This window comes from Salmo salar, chromosome ssa11, assembly GCF_905237065.1.
Source record: "Salmo salar chromosome ssa11, Ssal_v3.1, whole genome shotgun sequence".
Taxonomy (NCBI): domain Eukaryota; kingdom Metazoa; phylum Chordata; class Actinopteri; order Salmoniformes; family Salmonidae; genus Salmo; species Salmo salar.
In genome coordinates, this window is record NC_059452.1 from 11,355,244 (window position 1) to 11,379,856 (window position 24,613).

At 40.4% G+C, this 24,613-nt stretch overlaps 1 protein-coding gene across 2 annotated transcripts in view; it reads left to right on the top strand.

Moving 5' to 3' along the window:
• cdh8 (cadherin 8) overlaps positions 1-24,613 on the top strand; it is a 99,016-nt gene that overhangs the window by 69,936 nt on the left and 4,467 nt on the right. For both annotated transcript variants that reach the window (XM_014126500.2, XM_014126498.2), the window contains exons 5-10: positions 2,266-2,433; positions 2,641-2,828; positions 6,603-6,850; positions 19,146-19,282; positions 21,180-21,301; positions 21,924-22,041. In XM_014126500.2, the coding sequence (XP_013981975.1) occupies positions 2,266-2,433; positions 2,641-2,828; positions 6,603-6,850; positions 19,146-19,282; positions 21,180-21,301; positions 21,924-22,041 (981 nt within the window). The remainder of the gene's footprint in view (positions 1-2,265; positions 2,434-2,640; positions 2,829-6,602; positions 6,851-19,145; positions 19,283-21,179; positions 21,302-21,923; positions 22,042-24,613) is intronic.

The window sequence follows — 24,613 nt, forward strand, 5'->3', positions numbered from 1 at the left end:
ATGCTGGGCATTTTGGAGATATAACAACGGAATTAATCGAACAAAAGGACCATTTGTGATGTTTATGAGACATATTGGAGTGCCAACAGAAGAAGTTCTTCAAAGGTAAGGCATGAATTAAATCGTTATTTCTGACTTTTGTGTTGCTCCTGGCGGGTTGAAATCTGATTTTCATGTGTTGGTATGCTGGGCGCTGTCCTAAGATAATCGCATGGTTTGCTTTTGCCATAAAGCCTTTTTGAAATCTGACACAGTGGCTAAGTTAAGCTTTAATTTGGTGTGTTGCACTTGTGAATGTATGAAAGTTAAATATTAAAAAAATAAATAATTGAATTTGGCGTTAACGGGAGTTGAGCCCAAAGAAGTGAACTCTTCTTGAACTGCACTGTTTGATTTGGCTGAGAGAATGCCAAGAGTGTTTAAAGCTGTCATCAAGGCAAAGGGTGGCTACTTTGAAGAAATCTAAAATCTAAAAAAATGTTTTGATTTGTTTAACACTTTTTTGGTTACTACATGATTCCATATGTGTTATTTCATAGTTTTGATGTCTTCATTATTATTCTACAATGTAGAAAATAGTCAACATAAAGAAAAAACCTTGAATGAGCAGGTGTGTCCAAACTTTAGACTGGTACTGTATATTTACTCTTCTCTGTAATAATACTACCTACCTAGCAATTTGATGAAATTGGCTTTAGCCAACCCAGAAAGGTTCCAAATATCCCAACCTCATAACTAGCTATCAAGAAGCCATTTCAGGCTATCAATCTGTCACGCCTGCTCCCGCTCTCCCTCCCTGGGGTTCAAGAGTGCTGGCGTTTCGGTTGGTGATGATGTCGGGTCCGAAGGCTGCAACCGATGGAACTGGGGGTGCCTAAGCCAGCTCGTCGGGCTTCCACGTCCTAGCTGGCTCGAGATGTTTTCTTTCCCCGGTTGGCTCGGCAGGCGCCCAATACCACGTCAGGCCTCAGCCGGATCGCCAAGGTGTTACGCCTCAGCCGGCTCGCCAGGCATCTATGCCTCAGCCGACTCACCAGGCTCCCACGTCCCAGCGGGATTGTCAGGCTGGCACGCTTCAACTGGATCGTCAGAATCCCACGCCTCAGCCGGTTCACCAAGAACTTACGCCTCAGCCGGTTCTTTGGGCTACTACACCCCAGCTGGCTGGTCCAGCGGCCATGCCTCGGCCGGCCCTTCAGGTTCGTCCAGGTGGGACGCCGGGTGGCGCCCCTAGGGGGGGTACTGTCACGCCTGCTCCCGCTTTCCCTCCCTGGGGCCTCAAGGGCGCCTGCGTTGTGCACTCCTGCCACCATCATTTCACACACCTGCTTCCCTCGTCACGCGCATCCGCGATTTATTACACTCACCTGGACTCAATCACCCATGTTTTTACCTCCCCTGTATCTGTCTGTTCCCCAGCTCTGTTCCCCGCTTCTGCATTAATGTTAGTTTGTCTTTGTATACCTGGTTCTGACGCTGTTCCTGTCCTGTTCCATATCTGTGCTACATTAAATGTTCAACTCTCCATACCTGCTTCTCTCATCAGCGTCGGTTCTTACACAATCAAGTTAGAGCAGCTAGCTTGTCTAACTCTCTTAGCTGGCATGCCTGCTGGCAAGGTTGGTAGACTTTAGAAAAGCAAGCAAAATACTAAATACACTGAATAAGACCCATTTCTTTCTATCTTTTACCCAGTTTTTAGCAGAGATGCAGAGAATCATAGTTAGCTTATTTTTTTAAAGAACACCAGTCAGGATGATACGGACAGCTCAAGAGGTATGCTTAGATATGCAGATAAATAAACATATTTTTTACATAAAATTAAGCATATTAATTATGGTTCTAGATTGCAGGAGAAAATTGTTTCAGGTGTTTGAGAAATGCTAAATTCTCCACCCACCAGCCATCCTCACGTACTTGGTGTCCCCTCAGACTTTCGGGGTGCATGACGCACCTGGACAGCATAATTCCCATTCAATCAGAACACAAATTACTTGCAGACAGCAGTACAACACTCCAGCAAACAAAGACATTGATTTGCAATGCCATCCACAGGATCAGAGCGTATCTCCAGGTATTCTGTCAGAAATTACACCTCTGTTTAAGAGAAGGTTGCTATGAACGATCCTGCAACACTCTTAAAGGTGCAATGAAGCGATCATGTCAAGCGTTATGAATGCCTTTGTATACCCCATTCTTTTTATTTATGTGTATGTTGATTTTTTGGAATAACAATACATTTGGTGTTAATTTTTTTGCTTTCAGCAATCATTAAAATTGCTTTACATGGGATGGATCGAGAGATGCGAGAGGAGTACCTGGTCGTCATTCAAGCAAAAGACATGGGTGGTCATATGGGAGGGTTGTCAGGGACGACAACAGTTACTGTCACACTAACAGATGTCAACGATAACCCGCCGAAGTTCTCAAAAAGTAAACAAAATGTCCAATTCTCTCTCCATATACTATAGTTAGAACCCATCATTGGTAAATCTGAATGTATTTGTTGTTGTTTTGCTGTGTAATGTTTTTTTTCATGAATTTCCAAAATAATCAGAATTGTACTAGCTATATAGATGCATAGATAAGGATACAACATCTACTGTTAGGGTGAAATAATCATGATGTCCTATTCTTCAGGTCTGTACGAGTTTGTGATCCCAGAGGACCTTGGCATTGGTAAACCTGGTGGCAAGGTAAAGGCAAATGATAGGGACATTGGAGAGAACGCCAAATCAACGTACAACATCATTGACGGTGATGAGAGGGATGTCTTTGAGATCACTACAGATGCCCAGACTCAAGAGGGGATCCTTCGGCTAAAGAAGGTAAGGACCTGACGCAAACTGCTCTGTTCTAGGATTCCACCAACAACCACTTGATTTCCTTAACAGCTTCAACTTAAACAAGGACCAAATATTTAGTTGCAAGATGGGGTATCAAAGGAGGAAGGTCGTTCATACAGGCTACAGGTCAGAGCTGTATATCTAGACTGATTTAATTTAAATTGACCATGGGGGAAAAATGCTGTTGTACTACATATATACTGCAAAGCAGTTTCAATGGCGAAGATGCAGAAAGATGGCGGCCCCCCATGTACTGTACTTACCACAAATGTCTCATTTGCTAGGTTAGCCGTATTGTACAGTGCACTCTGTTACAATTTTTTTGTATTGGCATTAGCACAGTATACATGATCCCAATTCTAGCTCCAAGGCGGTGGCAATTTTAAGAAATAAAAAAGGTGATTGTGCTGATTTCTAGGCACATTGAACCATGTCACACGCCGTAGTTTAAAAAGTCTGTGGATAGTGCGCAAACAAAGACATCATATCTGAATTCCTCCATCTTAATACACCTTCGCCATTGAATTGATCTGTAAGACTATATCAAAAACAGCTACCAAATGAACACTGTTGATTCAGTAGATGATTAAATGTACGAAAGGGAAAACAAATTATATGGCATGTTTGCCTCCAGCAATCTAAATATTTACTATTACACAACAATATGGAGTGTCACCATTTTTCCGTAGAACTGCGATGATAGAAGAAGGAGCTACTTCAGGCCTGAAGTATTCAAGTGTATGCATGAGTGATGGATGTGTGCTCAAGTCTTGACTCATGGTTAGTTTAATGTCTGGAGTTAGAGCTATAGATCATTCAAACGTGATTGTAAGTCACTGCATTTGGATGCTAAATGACATTACGTTAGGACATCCACTGTGACTTCCTATTGGATGAAATTAAATCATATTTTTTCTGATGATCTGCCTGGAATAGATTATACTCTACTAAACAAAATAGACAGCTTGAGAACAAACTAGACATGATCAATAAGACCTTTGACATACTTCCCTCTAGTATTTCACAGCGACAGCAGTGCTGTGGCTCTGCCTCATCACTTTATTCCGGTATACTTGGCTTGAAATCTGTTGCCTGCATTGCTAATAGCATGATGGATGAGATTGCATGTGAAAACAGGAAATCAACTGCCTACTCTCTTCTCACCTCCACATCTCCAGATGGTGAAGTTCAGATTACTTTAGCGGAACTGGTATTTCTGCTTCCGTTCCTTTCTCTGAACAACATTATCTTGGTTTCAGAGCCCTGTTGCACCAGCTTGTGGTGTTTTTCTTAGCCGATGTGGAAGAACAAAGGATTAAATGGAGCAAATAGCACCACGACACTCCCAACAACAAAAATAGTTCTGTAAACTACTGTAAAATACAAAGTGCAAATTATTAAAGATTCTTTGCGGCAAGGTTACAAAATATTGATCTAAACACGACTTCAGAAGCACAAACTAAGAAGTGGCTTTGTTGTTTTGGGTTTAAGCTTTTTATCTTCCACCCCTCAGGCCTATCAGGGAATGTTAGTGGGAAGTTCTGCTTCCTCCACCAGTCAGCACTGAACTTTGATGTCTCTAAATGGCCTATATGTATACATACAGATCCTATGCTGAGACTTATGGGAATTTGAAGCATGGCACAAGAGGGCTCTGAGGTGGGGATGTCAGCAAGGGACAAGCATGGGGAAAATGGAGTGAAAAAGCTGTCCCATCTTCATATGCACATACTGTAGCAACACAAGCCGGTCCGACACTTTCACTAAGCATATGTTCCATCAATATGAAAACCAAAGTGCTGCTCTCCGGATTACAGAGAGTCAAGTGCTGCATGAATTGAACTCCCCCAAAACAATGAGTAATGGCAGAGTGGCATAGAGGGCCAATTGAAATATGGCTGACTCAGTGGAGAGGTCAGATGTCATTGAGGATTATTTGAGAGGATGAGAACATGAATACTATTGTCAAAGTTCTATTCTGAGGTAAAACTGTCGAGGTAGAGTCGCTTGTTGAAACAATCATACAGTTTTAAGAGGAAGAAAAAAAATACATACTGCTTTGTTATAAGATTTGGTCAATTATGCATTACATTTTAAAAGTACAATTATAGCTGCAATGCAGTAAGGAGTCTGACTTGTTAATTGTTGTTGTAAATCAAATACAAAAACAGAATAGAGGTGATCAGGAAATAGTGCTGAATAGTTAGTTTAACTATTGTGGTATTCCATTCTTTGTCTGTGGTGTAATTCTGACAATTGACCCCTGTCCACTTCTAGCCCTGGGCTCCTTTATACTTGGCATTAGGCTGGAATCCTTTGAAACCAATGTTTGCTCTTGGTCCAGCTGTTCACTCCTCTCAACATAGAGGAGGAGGAGGAGGAGGAGAAGAAGGTGGGGAGGTGGAGAGAGCGGAAGAGCGGTTAATAATGAAAATGGTCCAAATAGCTTCTCAGACCGCGGCAGAATGGGCTGCAGGGCCCTCTCCATACGGGTGCTCTGATGCCAGACGTGTGGACTTCAAAGCCCCCTGTCAGTCCCCGTCCCCAGCTGCTTTTCTCTCACAGCTGGGCCTGCTGCCGGCACCGCCCCAACACTGGCCTAACCCAGCCTAGGGGACCACTGGATTCTTTTTATTTTTTTTGTGAAAAGCTGGAATACATTTTTTGATCCCTCTGTGAACCCCTCTCATTCCCAAAGCCAACTCACATCCCCTCAAGCGGCAAGGCCCAGTTTTGATTTGCCTATAAATCCTGGTTTTGGAGTGTGGAATGACTTGATCCCATTATTCTATTATTATAAGAGTGGCCAGAGGTGATTCAAAATAGTATATAAGAGTGGCCAGAGGTGATTCAAAATAGTATATAAGAGTGGCCAGAGGTGATTCAAAATAGTATATAAGAGTGGCCAGAGGTCATTCAAAATAGTATATAAGAGTGGCCAGAGGTGATTCAAAATAGTATATAAGAGTGGCCAGAGGTCATTCAAAATAGTATATAAGAGTGGCCAGAGGTGATTCAAAATACAATTGTGAAAATCTGGGATGGCTGCAGAGACGCCAGAGACTTAAATTGCAATGTTTTTACATGTTGCAAATATTCAATGACGAGCATGTGTAAAAAAGTACTGGACTGTTTCTCAATGTCCTTGTGAAATAGGAATGAGACCAACTGTTATTTAAGGGGTATGTTTCTTCTCACTGAAGTACACATACAGTAGGTATGCAATTCTCCCTAGGAAATTGCATTGTTGTGTTAGAATTCCTGAATACACATCAATTTCTATTCATGTGATGATAATGCCTCAATAATTGCTATCCTTCAAATGATTGCCGGCAATAATCTTATAACAGTGTTATCGTCATGGTAATGCACGGCCACAAAATTATATTTTCAGGTAGCACAAACCTACAAATAACATTATTTTCTTTATTGCCTAACACATTTGAACCAGATCGGTGTGATATCAGATTAGATTAACTTTATTTACAGCCTTATTCTATCCTAGAGCAGATGTCACAAAACAAATTGCCAACACATGGATTACTTGAGGTGAGATTGTGGTTATTGCTAATAATTACAAATGTTGTTCCACCCTGTGCTTGGATTATTTCCCTACATGTTTTGATAGGATCAGAGATCACACTGTTGAATTTCAACTCAGAAATGCTTCAGACTCTTCTCCATCCACATCGGGTGCATTTTTCCCTGTTGCTTTGGACATCAGTGAAAGGCATGTGTTTCTGTCATTCTGTACAGCCCCTGAACTTCGAGACTAAAAAGTCATATACACTGAAGGTGGAGGCGGCCAACATTCGATTTGATCCCAACAGCGGCGCCCCCTTCAAGGATACAGCCACGGTGAAGATTGCAGTGGAAGATTCAGATGAACCCCCTGTCTTCTCCAAGCCCACATTTGTCCTGCAGGTGGATGAGAATGCCCCCATCAACACGGTTGTAGGAACGGTCACAGCCCGCGATCCTGATGTCACTGGCAGTCTGGTCAGGTAAGAAACAAGATGTTATTCACAACCTCGTTTCACCAAAAACTTGTTTACCTTATTGTTTACACACCCATATAAGGACTGCAGTGTGCCATGGAATCATATGTATTTAAAAACATAGCCTTGCCACTTGCTCTGTGCATGTTCCTTTGGAGGTGAAATGTGAGGCGACGGCTGCCCTGGTTTCCTAAGGACCACAATGTGGTAAACTTGAAAGTACAGCACAGGGAGACTTCTCTTCGTGATGACTTTGCCTGCTGCATTTCAGTTGTGTGACTTATTCTTGAAAATACCACAAGGGCACCTTGTATAGGTTATACAGGCAATTTCTCTCCATCCACCCCGGCATTTCATTAATTCTCCGGTGACTTGCCGCGTTCCCCGGACAACACTCAACAGGTTGTGTAATTTCATGGTGAACAGAGTGCAAGCTGGTAATCATTATTTGGCTATTGCCAAAGCAGGGGAGTTCAACCTGGTTCCATCTTCATAAAACATTTCAAATAAGCATACCAAGATATTGTAACCTGTTCTCATGTTTGGGTGTCTCTTTAGTTCTTCTTCTGTGACCCCAATGCTCTTTTATGTTGCACTTTCACTACGTTTTTCATTATCACTGTGCTGTGCTGTGCATATTTATTGACATGTGGTATAATATTATGCTGCTGATCTATGTGTGATAAGCACTGCCCAATTTCATTTTTATGTGAACATGTCTATCCAAGTGATCAAAATAATTGTCATAAACGGTACTACATTGTACTATATTGACATGTCAGACTGGCATTTGGGAATCATATTTTTCAGTGTAAAAATGTATTAGGTTGTTTTTTTACTCATGACTTTCTCATTGAAAGCATATTTCAGATTCCTTGTTTTCTGTTTTAAATGAAAGAGCACTTTATGTATTTACTATTTTGTGGATAAGATTACACATTTCGATAAGTGAATTGAAGCTGAAGGATATTATGCCAGTGTATGTAAGGCTGTCCGAAAGCTTTCAAGCAATCAGAGTTAAAGGAAGCTTTACGGAACCTACTTAGAGGCTGTAAGAGTTTGGAGCTGGATAAAAATGAATTATTTTCTGCACGTAAGTGGTTAATGTCACATTGCTTCCCATGTCTGCCAATGTCAGTGAAGGCATTCAACAGTAAAGCCATTCTGTTTAGGGGCAGGAAGGGAATGGCTCCTACACAGCTTGAGATCTTCATGCCATCTTGTGTTGTTTCTCAATACTGATAAATTGCTCCACTGCAAGATGTAATCTTACTATTTTTAGGTATTTTCTTAAAACTGCATTGTTGGTTAAGGGCTCATCAGTAAGCATTTCACTGTAAGGTCCACACCTGTTGTATTCAGCACGTGACAAATAAAATGTGATTTGATTTGATTTGAATGTTTGAATGTTTGCAACTCGCTGTTGGCTGGGCTCCCTGCCTGTGCCATTAAACCCCTACAACTCATCCAGAACGCCGCAGCCCGTCTGGTGTTCAACCTTCCCAAGTTCTCTCACGTCACCCCGCTCCTCCGCTCTCTCCACTGGCTTCCTGTTGAAGCTCGCATCCCCTACAAGACCATGGTGCTTGCCTACGGAGCTGTGAAGGGAACGGCACCTCCGTACCTTCAGGCTCTGATCAGGCCCTACACCCAAACAAGGGCACTCCGTTCATCCACCTCTGGCCTGCTCGCCTCCCTACCTCTGAGGAAGCACAGTTCCCGCTCAGCCCAGTCAAAACTGTTCGCTGCTCTGGCACCCCAATGGTGGAACAAGCTCCCTCACGACGCCAGGACAGCGGAGTCAATCACCACCTTCCGGAGACACCTGAAACCCCACCTCTTCAAGGAATACCTGGGATAGGATAAAGTAATCCTTCTAACCCCCCCCCTTAAAAGATTTAGATGCACTATTGTAAAGTGGTTGTTCCACTGGATATTATAAGGTGAATGCACCAATTTGTAAGTCGCTCTGGATAAGAGCGTCTGCTAAATGACTTAAATGTAAATGTAAATGAATGTACTGTACCTTTAAAGCCCCCATGCAGTCATTTTATTTAATTTCTAATAAATCACTATGTGTGTTTATTTCATGAAAATAATTCCCAAAATATTTGTTATTATTTGTTTCCATGAGCCGCCATTGAAATGCTCAGTCTGATTGTGTTGTGTTGACACAAATGTTAATATAGGGACATACACTGCCCTGATTGGCAGATAGGATCGTCTAGACCAGGGGCCTTTAACCTTTTCAAGCATGAGAGCTACTTTGAAATTATGAAACATAAAACATTTTCCTAGCTTTCAAATAGACACTCTTGGTATTTTCCCGAATTCCATTTTCTCACTTTTAATTTACCTGGTTTGGGATTTTTTTCAGTTTTTCACTCTAAATATTACAATTATTCATAGAGAAACAATGAAATTGGATGTTGTGAGTCCATGTCAATGCTTAATTCACATCAGAAGATACTTTTTGAATGTAATACCCCTTTAGAGGAGAGGAATGTGCTGGTCAAGTGATGTTTTTGCTGCTGCATTATGTCATGACACGTGATTGATAGAAGTAGTCATGAAATAATTCTTAATAATTAAGCCTACTTTCTAGTTTACTTTCTAACATTTCATTGAGAAGGTTTTGGGGGAACTCTTTCTGTCTACCCAAAAGACAGATATCCTTATGTCTAACAGATATACAGGGGCAATATTGATGGAATTAAATAGGCAGATATTGTGTTACGTTTGACTTTTTAAGCCAATTGTGGCTACAGCACCTTTAGAAACTATTGACACCCCTTGACTTTTTCCACATTTTGTTGTGTTACGACCTGAATTTAAAATGAATTAAATTGAGATTTTGTGTCACTGGCCTACACACAATATATAATACATAATGTCAAAGTGGAGTTATGTTTTTAGAAATGTTGACGAATTATTTTAAAAATGAAAAGCTGAAATGTCTTGAGTCAATAAGTGTTCAACGCCTTTGTTATGGCAAGCCTAAATAAGTTCAGGAGTAAAAATGTGACCGACCGCCTTGATTTAGTCTTATGTAGCAACTTTTGAAATTGTGTTTGTTACATTGGGTAAAAGCAGAGACTCAGAGCTAGAAAATGTTATATCATACACTGCAGTTGAGGAACAATGGGAAAATAACTCTGCTTTGAAAGTTGATAAACTTGTACCCCACTTTTGAGAAAATGTTCCTTGAATGTTTTGGTACACTACTGGAGAGCTCTTCTTTGTCTGCACCAATTCAGCATCGTTCACACCCTCTTAAGCATTAGCCCCACCCATCTCTTTAAGGATTCACATGTCAAGCCATGTGGTAAACACACCCTATATCAAATCATATCTACGTTTATTTGTCACATGCACAGGATTACAGAAGGTGTGAACGATACAGTGAAGTGGTTACTTGTATAGTAGCAATATCAAAAACAGAAAGTGTCCAGATAAAAGTATTTTATCATTATTAATGACACTTACCCAACACACTTGTCTAAATTGATGGGTCATGTGAAGGAAATGGTATAACCACTCCCAAGCCACATCTAGCTAAGTGGATGGGCTGCTATTGTTTACATGTACACATGTTCATGAAATACAATAGATGACTAATAACAACAAATAATAACAAGACAACTAATGTAAATCATACTGTGTCCGTAAAACATATATGGGTTAAGAACTTTTGTGAAAGATATGACAAATAGAAATCAAACCGGATGGACATCAGAAATAGATGGGAGCGGTTGAGGGTAGAGGAATGACAGAAGTAAAAACAAACAAAATAGAACTATTGTAAAATAGATTGTGTCTATAAAATGTATATAGTATGTATAAGCTGGAAGTAGAGGCCTAAGCGTTGTTGTTCACTAATTTACTCCAATTAGGGGAGGGGTGGTAGGGTTAGAAATTAATAAAGGAAAATATATTTAAAAAAATATGTATATATATATATTGTATCTCACAAAAGTGAGTACACCCCTCACATTTTTGTAAATATTTGAGTATATATTTTCATGTGACAACACTGAAGAAATGACACTTTGCTACAATGTAAAGTAGTGAGTGTACAGCTTGTATAACAGTGTAAATTTGCTGTCCCCTTAAAATAACTCAACACACAGCCATTAATGTCTAAACCGCTGGCAACAAAAGTGAGTACACCCCTAAGTGAAAATGTCCAAATTGGGCCCAATTAGCCATTTTCCCTCCCCGGTGTCATGTGACTCGTTAGTGTTACAAGGTCTCAGGTGAGAATGGGGAGCAGGTGTGTTAAATTTGGTGTCATCGTTCTCACACTCCCTCATACTGACTGGTCACTGGAAGTTCAACATGGCACCTCATGGCAAAGAACTCTCTGAGGATCTGAAAAAAAGAATTGTTGCTCTACATAAAGATGGCCTGGGCTATAAGAAGATTGCTAAGACCCTGAAACTGAGCTGCAGCATGGTGGCCAAGACCATACAGCGGTTTAACAGGACAGGTTCCACTCAGAACAGGCCTCGCCATGGTCGACCAAAGAAGTTGAGTGCACGTGCTCAGCGTCATTTCCAGAGGTTGTCTTTGGGAAATAGACGTATGAGTGCTGCCAGCATTGCTGCAGAGGTTGAAGGGGTGGGGGGTCAGCCTGTCAGTGCTCAGACCATACGCCGCACACTGCATCAAATTCGTCTGCATGGCTGTCGTCCCAGAAGGAAGCCTCTTCTAAAGATGATGCACAAGAAAGCCCACAAACAGTTTGCTGAAGACAAGCAGACTAAGGACATGGATTACTGGAACCATGTCCTGTGGTCTGATGAGACCAAGATAAACTTATTTGGTTCAGATGGTGTCAAGCGTGTGTGGCGGCAACCAGGTGAGGAGTTCAAAGACAAGTGTGTCTTGCCTACAGTCAAGCATTGTGGTGGGAGTGTCATGGTCTGGGGCTGCATGAGTGCTGCCGGCACTGGGGCGCTGCAGTTCATTGAGGGAACCATGAATACCAAAATGTACTGTGACATACTGAAGCAGAGCATGATCCCCTCACTTCGGAGACTGGGCCACAGGGCAGTATTCCAACATGAAAACGACCCCAAACACACCTCCAAGACGACCACTGCCTTGCTAAAGAAGCTGAGGGTAAATGTGATGGACTGGCCAAGCATGTCTCCAGACCTAAACCCTATTGAGCATCTGTGGGGTATCCTCAAACGGAAGGTGGAGGAGTGCAAGGTCTCTAACATCCACCAGCTCCGTGATGTCGTCATGGAGGAGTGGAAGAGGACTCCAGTGGCAACCTATGAAGCTTTGGTGAACTCCATGCCCAAGAGGGTTAAGGCAGTGCTGGAAAATGATGGTGGCCACACAAAATGTTGACACTTTGGGCCCAATTTGGATATTTTCACTTAGGGGTGTACTCACTTTTGTTGCCAGCGGTTTAGACATTAATGGCTGTGTGTTGTGTTATTTTGAGGGGACAGCAAATTTACACTGTTATACAAGCTGTACACTCACTACTTTACATTGTAGCAAAGTGTAATTTCTTCAGTGTTGTCACATGAAAAGATATACTCAAATATTTACAAAAATGTGATGGGTGTACTCACTTTTGTGAGATACTGTATATATATATTTGTATGTATGTGTATATGTATGTATTTATCTGTATGTATAGTTGAAGTCGGAAGTTTACATACACCTTAGACAAATACATTTAAACTCAGCTTTTCATGAGTCTTGACCAGTGGGTCAGAAGTTTACATACACTCAATTAGTATTTGGTAGCATTGCCTTTAACTTGTTTAACTTGGGTCAAATGTTTCGGGTAGCCTTCCACAAGCTTCCCATAATAAGTTGGGTGAATTTTGGCCCATTCATCCTGACAGAGCTGGTGTAACTGAGTCAGGTTTGTAGGCCTCTTGCACACGCTTTTTCAAGCCTGCCCACAAATTTTCTATAGGATTGATGTCAGGGCATTGTGATGGCCACTCCAATACCTTGACTTTGTTGCCCTTAAGCCATTTTGCCACAACTTTGGAAGTATGCTTGGGGTCATTGTCCATTTGGAAGACCCATTTGCGACCAAGCTTTAACTTCCTGACTGATGTCTTGAGATGTTGCTTCAATATATCCACATCATTTTCCATCCTCATGATGTTATCTATTTTGTGAAGTGCACCAGTCCCTCCTGCAGCAAAGCACCCCCACAACATGATGCTGCCACCCCCGTGCATCACGGTTGGGATGGTGTTCTTCGGCTTGCAATCCTCCCCCTTTTTCCTCCAAACATAACGATGGTCATTATGACCAAACAGTTCTATTTTTGTTTCATCAGACCAGAGGACATTTCTCCAAAAAGTACGATCTTTGTCCCCATGTGCAGTTGCAAACTGTAGTATGGCTTTTTTATTGCGGTTTTGGAGCAGTAGCTTCTTCCTTGATGAGCGGCCTTTCAGGTTATATCGATATAGGACTCATTTTACTGTGGATATAGATACTTTTGTACCTGTTTCCTCCAGCAACTTCACAAGGTCCTTTGCCGTTGTTCTGGGATTGATTTGCACTTTTCGCACCAAAGCACGCTCATCTCTAGGAGACAGAACGTGTCTCCTTCCTGAGCGGTAAGACGGCTGCGTGGTCCCATGGTGTTTATACCTGCGTACTATTGTTTGTACAGATGAACGTGGTACCTTCAGGCATTTGGAAATTGCTTCCAAGGATGAACCAGACTTTTGGAGGTCTACCATTTTTTTCTGAGGTCTTGGCTGATTTCTTTTCATTTTCCCATGATGTCAAGCAAAGAGGTACTGAGTTTGAAGGTAGGCCTTGAAATACATCCATAGGTACACCTCCAATTGACTCAAATTATGTCAATTAGCCTATCAGAAGCTTCTAAAGCCATGACATCATTTTCTGGAATTTTCCAAGCTGTTTAACTTCTTATGGGCAGGTTGGACGTTAGCGTCCCACCTGGCCAACATCCGGTGAAATTGCAGAGTGCGATATTCAAACTACAGAATTATAAATATTTAACTTTCATAAAATCACAAGTGTATTCCATCAAAATAAAGCTTAACTTCTTGTTAATCCAGCCTCAGATTTCAAAAAGGCTTTACGGCGAAAGCACACCATGGGATTATCTGAGGACAGCGTCCCGCATACAAAAGCATGAAAAACATATTTCAACCAGGTAGGTGCGCCACGAAAGTCAGAAATAGCGATATAATAAATGCCTTACCTTTGATGATCTTCTTCTGTTGTCACTCCAAAAGGTCCCAGATACATCACAAATGGTCCTTTTGTTCGATAATGTCCTTCTTTATATCCATAAAAACTAAGTTTAGCTGGTGCGCTTCAGTCAATAATCCATCCAGTTTCCCTCCATCAAAATGCATACAAAATGAATCCCAAATGTTACTAATAAACTTTTCCAAACAAGTCAAACAACGTTTATAATCAAACCTTAGGTACCCTAATACGTAAATAAATGATCAAATTTAAGATGGAGAATCGTTATTGTCTTTACCGGAGAAAAATACCAAAGAACGCACTCTCTTACACGCACTTGGAAACACTACAGCCAAAATGGGAGCCACCTCGAAAAACTACAATTTCTGGCTCATTTTTCCAAAAATCAGCATGAAACTCTTTCTCAAGACTGTTGACATCTAGTGGAAGCCCTAGGAACTGCAATCTGGGAGGATTTCTCCTTATAATAAAAATGACAGCCATTGAAAACAGTGGTAGGCTGAATTTTTTTGGGGGGGGGATGATTTGTCCTCGGGGTTTCGCCTGCCATATCAGTTCTGTTATACTCACAGACATAATTTTAACAGTTTTAGAAACTTTAGAGTGTTTTCTATCCAAATCTATATGCATATCCTAGCTTCTGGGCCTGAGTAACAGGCAGTTTACTTTGTGCACGCTTTTCATCCGGATGTGAAAATACTGTCCCCTACCCAAGAGAGGTTAAAGGCACAGTCAACTTAGTGTATGTAAATTTCTGACCCACTGGAATTGTGATAGAGTGAATTTTAAGTGAAATAATCTGTCTGTAAACAATTGTTGGAAAAATTACTTGTGTCATGAACAAAGTAGACATCCTGACCAACTTACCAAAACTATAGTTTGTTAACAAGAAATTTGTGGAGTGGTTGAAAAACAAGTTTTAATGACTCCAACCTAAGTGTATGTAAACCTCCGACTTCAACTGTATGCCAAAAGTGTGCAAAGCTGCCATCAAGGCAAAGGGTGGCTAATAGAAGAATCTCAAATCTAAAATATATTTTGATTTCTTTAACACTTTTTTGGTTACTACGTGATTCCATATGTGCTATTTCATAGTTGAATTCTTCACTAGTATTCTACAATGTAGAAAATAGTACAAATAAATATAAACCCTTGAATGAGTAGGTGTTGTAAATCTTTTGACAGGTAGTGTATGCAAATACAATTGTAGACCTTTGTTTTATTTCTTCAAGAGCTGTTACACTATAAGGGCATTTTCATAATTTTCACAATTTCTGTGTTATTTTGACCTCTAGTGTGGAAACTGCACTGTTTCTTTAAGTCAAGGCATTTTCACTGTATGTTTTCACAATGTGTCAGATATATAATGTACCTGAATGTTAATTTACTTTTCACCTGACATGACATACAATATTGCCATTGACAGTTTAGTTTATTGTATTGCTTTTATAAAATGTAACTTCTATTCTGTACTGTCTTCTATTTTATCTCCTTGAGTTTCTTATAGTAACATAATCATTTCTAACAATTCATTATCTATTTATATTATTTGTGTGTAATTTTGAATATGTGGTAATGCGTCATCATAGAACTTGTATGTAGTCTTTCAGAGACCTCATGAAGAGACAACCATTGAAAGTCTCATCCTGTTTTTATGCCCAGACAAATGTTATCATTGACATACAATGCTTTTGGATAGAGTCCATCTCTATGGAGTGATAATAAGCAATGTTGTGACCATCGCAGAGGTTATAGGCTGAACATTGTTAGCTTTAGCAGCCTGTGTAACAGTCTGATCTCAAAGAGAAGATGTAACCAGGTAAACACAAACGTCTAGCGTTTGAATCTCATCACAGATAGCTTTTGCATTTTTGTTAATTAGCAACTTTGCAACTACTTACTACTTTTTAGCTACTTTGCAACTACTAGCATGTTAGCTAACCCTTCCCCTGATCATAAACTTAACCTTTTAACCTAATTCCTAACCTTAACCCTAATCTTAACCCCAACCCCTAGCCAAGATAACATCATCCTCCAAGCTAACGTTAGCATTAACAACCTAGCCACCTACTGTAGCAAACGTTAGCAACAACAAATTAGTAAATGTAACATATCATACAAATTGTAATTTGGACTCTATCATACAAAATGAATGATGGACATCTACAAATGTATACATACCTTATGAAATGTAACAAAGCATACTGAATGGAGGGAAACAGATTTTTATTTACTATGTTATGTCTACCGCTGAGTCCAGGTTGTGAGTAAACACCCTCACACCGAAATGACTCACTGTCTCTCAGTCTGACCAGGATGACTCAAAGGCTTAGGGCTGGTTCCTCACTTAGACCTCAACCCTCAAGCTATACTTTATGCATTCAACCAAGGTTTCAGGTGGACTTCATAAAATGGAACACAATTCCTTCAGCGTCCTCCCATACTCTGTGAATATGATTTTAATCTTGAATGATCATTATGCTCAAGACTTTGGGCATTACACCATAGCTTTGAAGGCTAGAGTAAGAGCCAATCAAGGGTATCATTACAGTACCTGGTATTGATGATGACTTTTAATAATACATTATGGCTAACCTAGGAAGTTGCCCAAAATACCATGTAGAGAAACATTTGTGCATTGACGGAGTTGAGTGGGACATGCACACAACACTGAGCCCGGTGTGGGTTTAGAAGAGGATCATAGGACTACAAAAGGTTATGGGTAATGAGAGCCAGGTCTGTCAGGTGACTGTGTAAGCTTGTCTGCCTTTCTTCAGGCCCCGCTACATCATTTACTTACCTTGACAGCTGACATGTTGCAAATGTTAATACGAGGAGTCATGTAAAAGAGATTATGAAAAATGAATGTAAAATGTAATGTCAAGTAGACTTTCTTGTAGAAAACAAGTTCAGGACATGTTCAGGGAAAACAGGAATAAATATGTCCTTACAAAGAGCTGGTTAGCATGCGGAGGGCAGAAAAATTAGTTCTACATCTGTGATCCTCCCAATAGAATTACTGACCTTATATAAGACAGAAATGTCATGAATGCATTTGTTCTCTGTCTCACACTCATATTACTGGCTTTATGGCTTATAGCCAACACTAATTATAACTATCACTTCTAACATCCCTTTTTGTGACCCAGATAACAGCTTAGTAAATGTAGTGTTTAAACATAAAATAATATTAACACAGTGTGTAAAACTTATAAATGTCATATGATTGAATAAGAAATATGTTTTTAGGGGAGGGCTGTCCAATGTAATTTGATTCAGGTATTGAAGGAGGGGAAAGTATCAGGTGCTATTTTATGTCGTCCTTTCCCGACATTGAATTATTCACATCCAATGGTCCGCTCCCAAACACATCCTCACACCTTTGACAGTCAGCACCGATCTCTTGCATGGAACATCTGATAATTGTATTTGCTTTAATTCTTTTCACATCACATTGTCAGTTTGATTGACACGTGGCAGAACATTTCAGGGTCGGTCTCCCTCCACGTGAAGCTGTCAAAGCCTGACTGGAATCCACTCCGTCTCCTGGAGAATTCTCCCAGGTGGTTTGGACTGTCTGCCTGTCTTGAAAGTGCTCTGCGTCTGTGGAGGAGTCCTCCTGGACCTCCTGCCTGCCATCTGAGGATTTACACCATTTCATCAAAAAAATTGAAATGTCATGGCTCAATACGTCTCCCACAGTTGGAATCTAGGGCAATGGCTTATTTATTTCATTTCCTGTAAGCTCTTTGTTTTCATTATTATTTTGTCATTGTTGTTTTTTTCTCACATTTTCGTATGCAGAAATGCATGTCTGTCAACAGGTCTGTGCTGATAGGGATGAGCAGTTCCACAGTGAAATAGGATGAGACCCAAGGTCATGTGTGAAGGGAGATGTGGTTGGGAGGGTGGGTGGAGGAGGATTGCAAAGACCATTGGGGAATTGGATTAGTGAAAAAGCAAGGCATTGGCTAAACTTTTGACTTGGATTTTGCTTTGAGAGAGGCTATGTTTAGAGGGAGGGGCATTTAGTTTAAAGGAATATCCATGTATGTTCTGTGTGGCATTGAGAGCATTCAACTATTGAATGTATGCATTCACATGCATATAATATACCTTAAAGGCCTTGTTGCTCTTGGTGACCTTGATGTTTCTGACTGGCAGCCTTAATTAAGGGCAATTCACATTTGTTGATAACATGTTTTTCACATGCCAAGTGTGGCAATGAATGCGTTAAAATATTGAATGTATGCATTCAAATAAACATTCAAAATAACACCCTTTCCATGCCAATAACATGTTTTTCACATGCCAAGTGTGCACGTGTGTCCTTTCTGAAAGCGTTTGAGGGATTGGCACCACACAATGCACCGTGACAAAGCCAGTTCTACAGTTACAATGATTTTGGAAATCCACATAAATATTAGCTTAAGAGGCTTTTTAATGGTCAATGTGTCCTCATGTTGTTGCTATTGGTGAGGTTGTTGAATTATATATAAGGTTGCTGCCCTTGAAATGCTCTTCCGTCTTGCTTCAATCCACAGTACAGGGACATCAGAGTGAACAAGGATGGTTGATTTGGATTTGAATTTAAACGCAACATTACATTGTACCCCGTCTATCTTGTGACTTTCCCACCCCTCCTTAGTCTGACCCCTGTGAAGTTTTTCAAACGAGGTCAAGGTAAAGTCACAAGGAAAGGAGAGAATGTTAAGGAGGATGGTAGTGTTGATGCTCCTGGGCCATGCAGACTTCACTAATGACCTATTTGTATGGAGGGGGACATTAAGGAGCCACTGTTTGGAGACTAAACCAGACTCAGGTCCACTTTAGTTTTTAAAGAGCCTCCTATACCGTATTGTGCTTGAATGTCCTCTCCTGCTAATCTGAGGCCTGTAATTCATCCTTAGATTATAATTATTGACTTCCTACTGCTTTTCTCGTACATTCATCCACAGGAACCTCTTGATGGATACGTCTCCATTAGTCAGTGCACCCAAGGGATTGTTGAGAACGGTTAGCTCTGTGCTGCATGTAGAACTTCTGATGATTCTCTCTATTTGTGTAGGTACTTTATTGATCGCCACACCGATCTGGAGAGGCAGTTCAATGTTAACGTAGACGATGGGAAGATAACGTTGGCCAAACCACTGGACCGAGAGACAGATATGTGGCACAACATCACAGTAACAGCCACTGAAATCAGTAAGTAACATTTCCAATAGAAATTGTTACGCTGTTTGTGGTCTACTACATAATTAACTAAATGCAATTTCCTTTTCATATCAATGCAATGATGAAGGACGAGTGTAAACTCAGGGGGAAGACAGCTGCTTGTGAACACTCAGATCTGTTTACTAACACAGTTTGAACGACTTCATTGTTGCCTCCAACAAAGGAGTGACCGGCCTTCACAATCCTCTATAAACTAGTCTTGCATTTGTAACCTATCTCATGTTAATGACCATAGAGTGTGATACAGCTCAGTAGTCAATTTGTGGAAGTGCAAGTACATTAGGAAGTATCAAATGAACAGTTGTAAACACAAACACCAACGTTGTTTGCACCAAAGCCAGCTTCCATTAGAGATGCAGGAACATCTGTGATCCAGGAAGCTGACTGACTATACAACATCTTCGAGGTAGAACTACAAACAACTTAAACCATGTGTAAAACTTTATTTGCATACAGATTGTTTCAGGGGGACTGTATGTTGTTATAAAATGTAGTGCACACCTTGAAGCTATTTTGAATGAGAAATGTAAAATTCTTGTAACTTGCTCTCCCTCCCCTTTCTTAATCAAATGGAAACACACTAATTGTCACAACAATAAAAGAATATATAAAAAATATCCCGTTTTTTTTATATCAAAGTTATGCTATATAGAGCATACATTCATGGCATGTTATTGTAAATGCAATGTGTCTCTGTTGATATTCATGCTAGTTTTGCCATGTCTGGTGTTAGACATTTCACTGTGCCTTTCATGACTTATGCTAAAGTGACTGTGACTCAAGACAGCAGCATCAATGAACACACTTAATCGAAATTTACCAAAATAAATATGTCTGTTTACTATTCTTTGTGGATTGGAGCCAAGCAGGAATCCTCTCTGGCGTGAAGAGGAAGAACTGTGTTTCCAGTCCAATTCCATTGCCATTTGCCACCCAAACGGTGTTGCGTTCTGCTGCTTGCACCAGTTGACATCTGACTAATCAGATTGCAATGCTTGCTGCGGTGGAGTGAAAGTCACTTTAACAGAGCACAAGGAAAATGTGGACACTTCTCTTTTTCCCACTCTGTCCATCTATCACCTTCTAGCAAACTGTCTATTTTAGTTTCTCTCTGTTTCCCACTCTTTCTCTCCTCTCTTACGCTCACCTCTGGGCATTTTGTCCTGAAGCATTCTTAAGTGTAAAATCCTCCACTTGCTGCAGTGTTATGTGAGTGAGCTAAGGGGTGCTTATATCACAAACTTGTATGACAACCATATATCAAAACCATTTTCTGTTTTTCTGTTTTCAATGTGACAACATGCATCATGCACATTATTGTTTTGAATGTTAGCTATGTGTATGGTCTCACAAACATACAAAAAGAGGAAAGGTGTCAACAGCCAGAGCGACATCTATTGCTCTATGGACCAAATTATTAGCTACAAGTTAGTGATTGCAACACTTATTAAACACAATCATTTATCTCAAAAGGGACTGTCAATTATGGGCGATGAATAATCCCAATAAAAATCGAATCTAATTAAATTGCCCTTTATTATCTTTTTAGACTTCTGCTGCCGTTGATTCATTAATATGCATTTTTTTAACCCTCATGCATAAAACATGAGCGTGTTCAGGGGATTTCAAAAGCACTTTGAATGTGATTTTTTTTTTCTCTCACCACTTCTGTTTTGCATTCTTGGTATTAGCTACAACTCAGATTGATGTGGCTTCTCATCTGTCTTTCTATCAGCCTAGGGATTTTTTTTTAAAAGAACAGAAAAAAAATAATCTGGGTCATGGAATTTACCTGGGATTTAATTTCCCGCTGTATAGTATCCAATGTTATTGTATTCATTGTCTGTTGTTGGGTTTTGTTTATCAGGAAACCACAGCCAGATATCACGGGCTATCGTGGCCATCCGAGTGCTGGACATAAATGACAACGCCCCAGAGTTTGCGACGGAATACGAGGCTTTCCTCTGTGAAAATGGCAAACCTGGCCAGGTAGGGGGCATTCATCAAGGCTGCCATTGTCGTCTCCCCCTGCATCTCCTCCGTAATGATCAGCCATGGTGAATTATAGCCTATTTATTTCACTGGGAAAGTACAGAGGCAGGAGTGTGGCCTTTCTCTGAGACACTCCTCCCCTGACACAACACATAGAGACCGAGGGAAAATGAGAGCAGTCAGAATTGATCAGAGTGAATCATAATTCAGAGTTGTCTTTCATGTCCTCCTCCAGATGGCACAATGGATCTCTAGCCAAAATTCTGGACAAGTGCTTTGCATTCTCCTTCACATCAATCCTATTCATTCAGACGACTACAATAAAAAAAAAGACCAATGACCGAGATAGCTGAATTCTCATTTCTAATCAATCACAGACATACAGCTTGATAAGAACTATGATGGCAGGTAAATAGATGAACCCAGAAACCAAAACTGTGCCAGGTGAGACAGCACCACATTGATAACAATCTCAAATTCCTGGAATGAATGGAGGATATTTTTCATTTTCTCTGAGCCAATGTCACGGTCAGGCTTTTTGTGATGGCAAAAAAAAGTAATGGATGACCTATCTCTCTAATGGTATTGGGCTCCTCTCTTTCTGTCTGTGTTTCCACAGGTGATACAGACAGTCAGTGCTGTCGACAAGGATGACCCAATACAGGGACACTACTTTGAATACCGCCTCATCCCAGAGATGTTAAACAATCCTAATTTCACGATAAAAAACAATGGAGGTAAGGACAGAACCTGTGACAGAGAATGACAAAAAATGTCTTATATCCTGCAGCATATTAGTCCAATTGAAGATTCAATCTGGTTGGATTACCGTACCCAGTGGTTAGCAGATGGGCAATAGCCTGGTCATCAGCTACTCTTTACTCCCCAGTGCATTTTGAAAGAAAGTAAATTAGTTGAATCCAAATCGTCTGCGGGTAGTCTTGCAGCTCATTGTAGGGTGACTTCCTGAGAGCTGTTGCTGCATGGCAGATGGCACTACATTTGTTTGCTAAATACGGTGATTGGTTTAGCAGGCTTCCCCCCCCCCCCCCTGCTCTTTTCCATTACTCTCACTGAAGAGCCCACGCTCATCCTGATGTTGTTGCGTAATGTTTTCAAAGAGCTTGGGGCGAAGAATCTTCATCTGGTTCTGTCCAACTGTTTTGATGTGAAGGCTGCAGGCAAGAGGAACTGCTGTGTCTAGTTGTTAGTAAAAGGAAAATATAGAATCAGGACATTAAATGCACCAGCCTCTTTATCTAAATGGAAACCTGCCACCATGGAAACAGGTGAATTAAGAGACAAATAGGAAAAGTTGCTGAATCTAGAGGAATTTATAAAGAAGAAACCACAGGCAATATTGAAGCAATATTTTCACATGTAGATATCATTAAGATATTAATTCAACTGCTACAAACTAATACACATATATACTTATCCATAACAGTAGACAGGTTTTTACATTTTAATCACATTTTCTCAGCCAAGATTTATAGTGTAAGAAATCACTCTTCTTGTTAATGTCTACATTCAAAAGTTTTACTTGACCTTAAATGGCTCTCAAGTAGATTACTAAGAAAAGCTCATCCATTGTTTCAAAATGACCTTTTTGCCTTAGTGCAGATTGCCATGTCTCATTTTCGATTAATTGAAAATGATACTTTTCAAGCATTACAGAGCTGGCTACAATTTCAATTTCATCCCCCTGAAAAGATAGAACAAATATTACAACAAATATTATGGCTGAACTCAAATGTGCTGGTTGATAAAATACCTGTATTTATGGGAAAGATGTTTGAAAAGGGTATTTTGTTCTTAAATGATATTGTAAATTGGAATGGTAGAGTTATGTTCTTCATGGAGTTATCATAATTGTATGGGAAGGTCTGCTCAATCCAAGAGTACAACCAATTGATTACAGCATTACCCCAAAAATGGAGGAGGCAGGTGGCAGCGGGAGGAGGTAGGGAACTGGTCTGTCTGCCCAATATAAAGGATCAAAACTGGTGGATGAATAAAAATAGCATAAATAGGAAAGTATACAAGTTTAATTTGAGGACCAGGATGTTGACATCTGTGCCATACAGATTGCAAAATAGTTGGGAAGAGATTTTTGATGTACCGATTCCATGGTAAGCAAGATTCAAGACTTTGTGCTTTTCAGCTAAAATTATTATATAGAATTCTTGCCACCAACAAAATGTTGAATATTTGGGGCATAAAATCATCGAAGCTCTGCAGATTTTGTTGTGAGGATACAGAATCAATTGACCATTTATTTTGGTATTGCCCTCAGGTAGCCTGTTTCTGGTCTCAGGAATGGCTGAAAATGCATAGCATTGATCTAAAATTGACCCGAGAAATAGTACTGTTAGGAGATCTGGAGAGACCGGGTCAGTCAATTACTAATATACTAATACTCTTAGTAAAATGATTTATCTTCAACTTGTAATCTGTGGATTCTGTTCGATTAGATAGATTGAAATTGTACGTTAAACATCACAGCATAGTTGAAAGATATGTGTTGCGTAGAAACCCGAAGTGGGTGGCCAGCTGAGATAGATGAGATGGGCTGAGGGAAGCTGAGGGTTGGGATGTGGAATTGGAGACAAGTGGGAGTGGAGTTGCTGTGCGGGAGATAGAATGATGGGCAAAGATAAAAGTACAAAAACAAAGTACAAATAAAACATAATAAAAAGTATGTTTGAATGACACTTAGGTGCAGTGTTTTTACAACTAATGCCGGTTTGCCTGAAGCTGATGCCATGCAGGTGTTTGTACACATGCATATACACACACTCTCATTCAAATAAACGCATACAAGAACACACACATACATGTAATAGTGCCAGACATGCACACAAACATATACAGTTGGCATTGCTGTTATGATTTTAGTTGTCCTTGATGTCCTTTTAAAAAAAAAAAATTGTTAAAAAAAAAAAAATGGCATTGTTTGCTGTTTTCTTCTGTCTTTTTCTTTTTTCTCTTTAGTTCGTTCTCTTGGTTGTTGGTGCATTGGGGGGGTTCTTGGGGGTGGGGAATGGAATTCATTTTATTTTTCTTCATGGGGGGGACTGTGGGAGGGGTCTCGAATGGTTGAGGGACAGCTATTGGGGAACTGTGGGGGGGATCTTGGAGGGTTCGGCTTCACGTTTTTTGGCCTGGTGGGAGATCTGTCAACGTGCCCTTGAGCAGGGCATTGACCCTGGATGCTTCTGTGTGTCGCTCTGAATGGGAGTCTGTTGGATGACTGGTATGATGTAGTTGTTGAGCGGCTTCACTGCAAATATATTGTATGTTTCAGAT